General features: G+C 40.3%; 1 protein-coding gene across 3 annotated transcripts; it reads right to left on the bottom strand.

The window, feature by feature from the left end:
• Positions 1–279: 279 nt before the first annotated feature.
• On the bottom strand, positions 280–3,486 carry LOC122261272 (uncharacterized). 3 transcript variants are annotated; one of them, XM_086537205.1, is made up of 3 exons: positions 3,453–3,486; positions 3,101–3,240; positions 280–2,901 (listed from the first exon to the last, which is right to left on the bottom strand). In XM_086537205.1, exons 2-3 carry the CDS (start codon positions 3,233–3,235, stop codon positions 547–549), a joined length of 2,490 nt encoding a protein of 829 aa, XP_086393331.1. In that variant the 5' UTR covers positions 3,236–3,240; positions 3,453–3,486; the 3' UTR covers positions 280–546. The 3 variants fall into 3 exon arrangements, with proteins under 3 accessions (XP_086393331.1, XP_042884735.2, XP_086393332.1); XM_043028801.2 differs by having other exon boundaries at positions 3,462–3,486; XM_086537206.1 differs by lacking the exon at positions 3,453–3,486 and having other exon boundaries at positions 3,046–3,239.
• Positions 3,487–4,211: the final 725 nt, after the last annotated feature.

The following is a 4,211-nucleotide window of genomic DNA, read 5'->3' as shown; positions in this document are numbered from 1 at the left end:
TTCATTTCTATTTTTAACACTCTCTTTCTATATTGGTCTTTCTATCACTCTCTCTCTATCTCTATCTTTCTATCTGTTTCTTCTCCCTTCTCTGTTTCTATATTGGTCTGTCTATCACTCTCTCTCTCTCTCTAGTTCTATCTTTCTATCTGTTTTCTTCTCCCCTTCCCCTTCTCTCCCACTTTTTTCTTTCGTTATGTATGTCAGTCTCAATTTCACACATATCATATTCTAAAATCGTAGATAAAGGGTTATAAGGTGATTTAATAAACCGTAATAAGTATGTCTTCCTTTAATATCATTCTTAGAAATAATCTATTCAGATATATGTTTTCATAACATTTTTTTTTTTTAAAATCTTATCGGGATATAACTGAACTATCCTCTTTCGTTTTTTTTTATTCAAAGAAAGAAACAAAGAAAAAAATAAAAGAAGAAAAAAGAAAAGAAAAGAAAGAAAGAAAGAAAGAAAGAAAGAAAAAAAACATTACATGTACTATAGACGCGTCTCTGTTACGCAACATGACATAATTTCCTCACTGTAAATTAATCTCGTTCAGAAGATTCCGCATCTATATATAGCGTGACACTCGCTTTTTCTTCAGCGTCCCCAGCAGGAGTAGCAGGATGGTTAATAATTTCCTGCAGTTTTGTGTTACTCTTTTCCTCGCTTCCACTGACGCAAGATTTTCTAATCTGTACCACTTCCTCATCTTCACCTCGACTCGCCTGATCTTTCTCCCCTGACATTATTCTGTTGTCTGTTATTCCTGTTTGGTTATAATGTTCTTTCTTATTGTCTGTCTTCATTTCAGGGACCTGTGCGACGGATTCAGGTTTCTCATTATTGCTTTTTGCCTTTTCTGACCCATTCACTGAACTCCAGTTTTTCCTTAATTGGTCACTGATATGGCTTACATTCAGCGGCACGGGGAAATCGTCCACTCTTAGCTTAGCCTCTGATTTCAACCCCGGGAATTTCTCTCCGTGATCTATCTCATCGATCGTCTCCGAAACGAGTCTGAGATACACTTCTGGATCGTGCCAACCCTCTCGGGAGAAGTCCTGGAGTCTTATTTCGTCTCCAGAGGACTGCCTACACAACCTCCGCATTGCTACCTGGCCGTGGATTGTCATGGTGTCGATGATCATCGTCAGGAGTTTCTCCATGTTGGCTATGTGTCGATTCTGGAGTCGAATCAACACCTCCAGATGATGGAGTTTGAGACGGACGTCGGAGTCCTTGTCTTGAGCTTTCTTCTGGGCGACGCTGTGCAGGACCTTCGCCGTCTGAAGCCTCACGTTGTACAGTATTTCGACTTTCCCGCGGACATACTGGGTGTTCCACAGGCTCGTGTATTCCATCTCCTCCGCTCGCGACTGCTCTATTTTTCGACACTCGGCTTCGAACTCCGCCTCCATCTTTTCCATTTTTCGAGAGAGCTCCTCCTGCTGCGCCTGGGTTTCTTCCCCATATTTCTTATCTTTCTCTAAAAGTTCGCGTTCGTAACTTTGTTCTAGATCGCATTTCAGATTGATTAATATGCTCTCCAGGAGGTTGAAAAGACGGTCTTGAGCGGAAGCGTCGTCTCCGATTTCTCCGGAGGAGTTGCGGATTTTATTCCATCGAATCAAGGCAGTCCTTCCCGTTTCACTCAGCTTTATCAAGTACTGCTTGTTCTCCCTGAGCAGAGCTACGTTATAGTGGAGTTTGTGCACGTCGCAGTGATTCTGAATGTCGTATTTTCGTTCTTTGTACTTCTCAACGATGTGCTCGACTTCTGCCTCGTTCGTCTTTAGGAGAATCTCCTTGATTTTCTCCCAGTTGAACATGGTTGGTTCGCGAAGCTCTTTGCTGTACTGTTGCTCAATCGCCTTCAGTTCCGATTTCATGTCCGAGTCAAGTTGTCGTTCCTTATTATTTATCTGCTCTTGTGTTTCGCGTAGACCCAATTCGTAATTGCATTTGATTTCAGTCAGTGTTTGTAAGTGGCTGGAGGTCTCCTTGTTCACGCTGGATACCGTTTCCTTCAAAAGAACCCCCACGTCCTCTTTCGAGTCCGAATCATTTGCTTCGAGTAAAGGCTCCCTGGCTTCATCATTCTTATCATATGTCTTACCGTCGGGAATGCTATCTCCTTTAGTAAGAGCTCGTAACTTTCTTTTATTCTGGAAGAGTTTACACATCAGTACCAAGAACACTGTACTTGAGAAGATTAATAAGACTAAAACAACAACGAACTCGATAAAGTAACTGTAATTCGAAATATCTTGGAAACTCAGGCATGAACTCTGTCCTAAATATGTATCTTCCACTACATCTACCACTTTTATCAAACCAGTATTATTCATAAGACTTATTTCTCCTCCTAGGCTTAAGACGATACTCTCTCTTGATGTAGTTTTAAAGGAGGAATTTTCCACAACCGTTGACCCTCCACTTAGTACCAGGCCTTTTGGAGAAATTTCGGATATGTTCGTGTCTTGCACAAAGAGCTTCGAACCTTGCTGGAGCTCGAGTCTCTGGAGTATCGATACCGAGGAATGGCGAATCACCACAGAAGAACCAGCGGAAAGTGGTGCTTCAATGTTCAGAAGCCCAACAGCTGAATGAGTTACAAGTAGACTGGTAATGTTGACTGCACTTGTAAGGGACACCACAGTACAATCTTGTAGGTCGAAGCGTTTCACATGTCTGGGTATCTCCTGGAGAACGGAGTCTCTAGCAAAGAGTTCAAGATCTTCTTTGCACCTGGTCTCACCGTCCCTGATCACCACGACGTCTGCAACGTTGTACAGTGAGATGTTGACGCACAAGGAATCACTTAGATGCAATTTCTGGGTGTTGTGGATAGACACCTTCTTGATAGATGTATCTAGAGGCCTTGCCAAGCTCACTACCTGTTGCAGGGAACGCATGTTTATAATTCTACGGACATATTTTTACAAACAAATCATATATATTTTCCCAACAAACGTCCTTTTTCTCTCTAGTTATAAGAGTGCGTCATTTAGATTTTAAAAATACATATAAAGCAGACATACCTCATTGGCTGAACCGAACAGACATGATTCACCCATAAAAAGCAAAGGCAAATACCTCGCTGATTTCACTGTAGCGACACACGAGCTCTGGGCCTCTTTGATCACAGCCCGTATCCCGAGCGTCCAGTATCAGCCCATGTGCTTGAATGTGCAAGCATGTCCACGCCAGGAATGAGGCCTTCCACCACATTGTCCCTGCAGTCATTTGGAAACACGTAATCAAATATACTTTTTATAGGATACGTTTATAGGATAATGTTTTCTTGTCAAGTTAACTGATACACTATCAAATAAATTATTTCGGAAGTTCGGCTTTATTGCACGAATTATTCACTATTTATTCACGTATATTAAGAAAACACACATAAGTAGAGGTTAATAATGAAAAATCAGACTATTAGACGCACCGTACTCACATCTATGTGAAGTCCTAAGTACTTTGTGATTATGCTGATTTTACGAGATGCAAGAGCTACTATCTCGCGTCAACGCCTCTCTTTTGCGGTTATGGTAATAGATAAGGCAATTGTATCTCATATCTCGCATTGCTGATAGCATATGTGGATGAAGCTGATAATCTCTCTGTCATACTCCCCCCCCCTCTCTCTCTTTTGATATACGTATGTATACTTACATACCTATTTACATACGTACACACACACACACACACACACACACACACACACACACACACACACACACACACACACACACACACACACACACACATATATATATATATATATATATATATATATATATATATATATATATATATATAAACACAGACACGCGCGCACGCGCACACACACACACACACACACACACAAAAATAAAAATATAAATATATATATATATAAATATATATATAAACACACACACACACACACACACACACACACACACACACACACACACACACACACACACACACACACACAATGCATGACGAATTTGTTTATATATTTGGGGAAAGGTGACTCACTCGTAATCGAATCACTAAATAATGTGTGTTGAAAGATGATATACAGTCAGATATATGTGTACATGTATTTTTGCATTTGTATATCTATGAGTATACACACAAAATATACACGAATAGATCATTAAACAAGAAGAAGAAAAAAGAGAAAAAAAGAAGAAAAAAAACAAAAAAAAACATAACA

This window comes from Penaeus japonicus, unplaced genomic scaffold (genome assembly GCF_977035675.1).
Source record: "Penaeus japonicus unplaced genomic scaffold, GWHDUDI00000001_assembly GWHDUDI00000005, whole genome shotgun sequence".
NCBI classification, from domain to species: domain Eukaryota; kingdom Metazoa; phylum Arthropoda; class Malacostraca; order Decapoda; family Penaeidae; genus Penaeus; species Penaeus japonicus.
Note: the sequence above shows the minus strand (reverse complement) of the source record. Positions and strands in the feature narration are given on the sequence as shown.

Bases quoted from the DNA above. Each gene is read 5' to 3' on its own strand.
- LOC122261272 (XM_086537205.1), bottom strand. From the start codon at position 3,235: ATGTGGTGGAAGGCCTCATTCCTGGCGTGGACATGCTTGCACATTCAA. The intron at 2,902-3,100 runs GTATTTGCCTTT...TCCCTGCAACAG, and splicing joins GCTACAGTGAAATCAGCGAG to GTAGTGAGCTTGGCAAGGCC.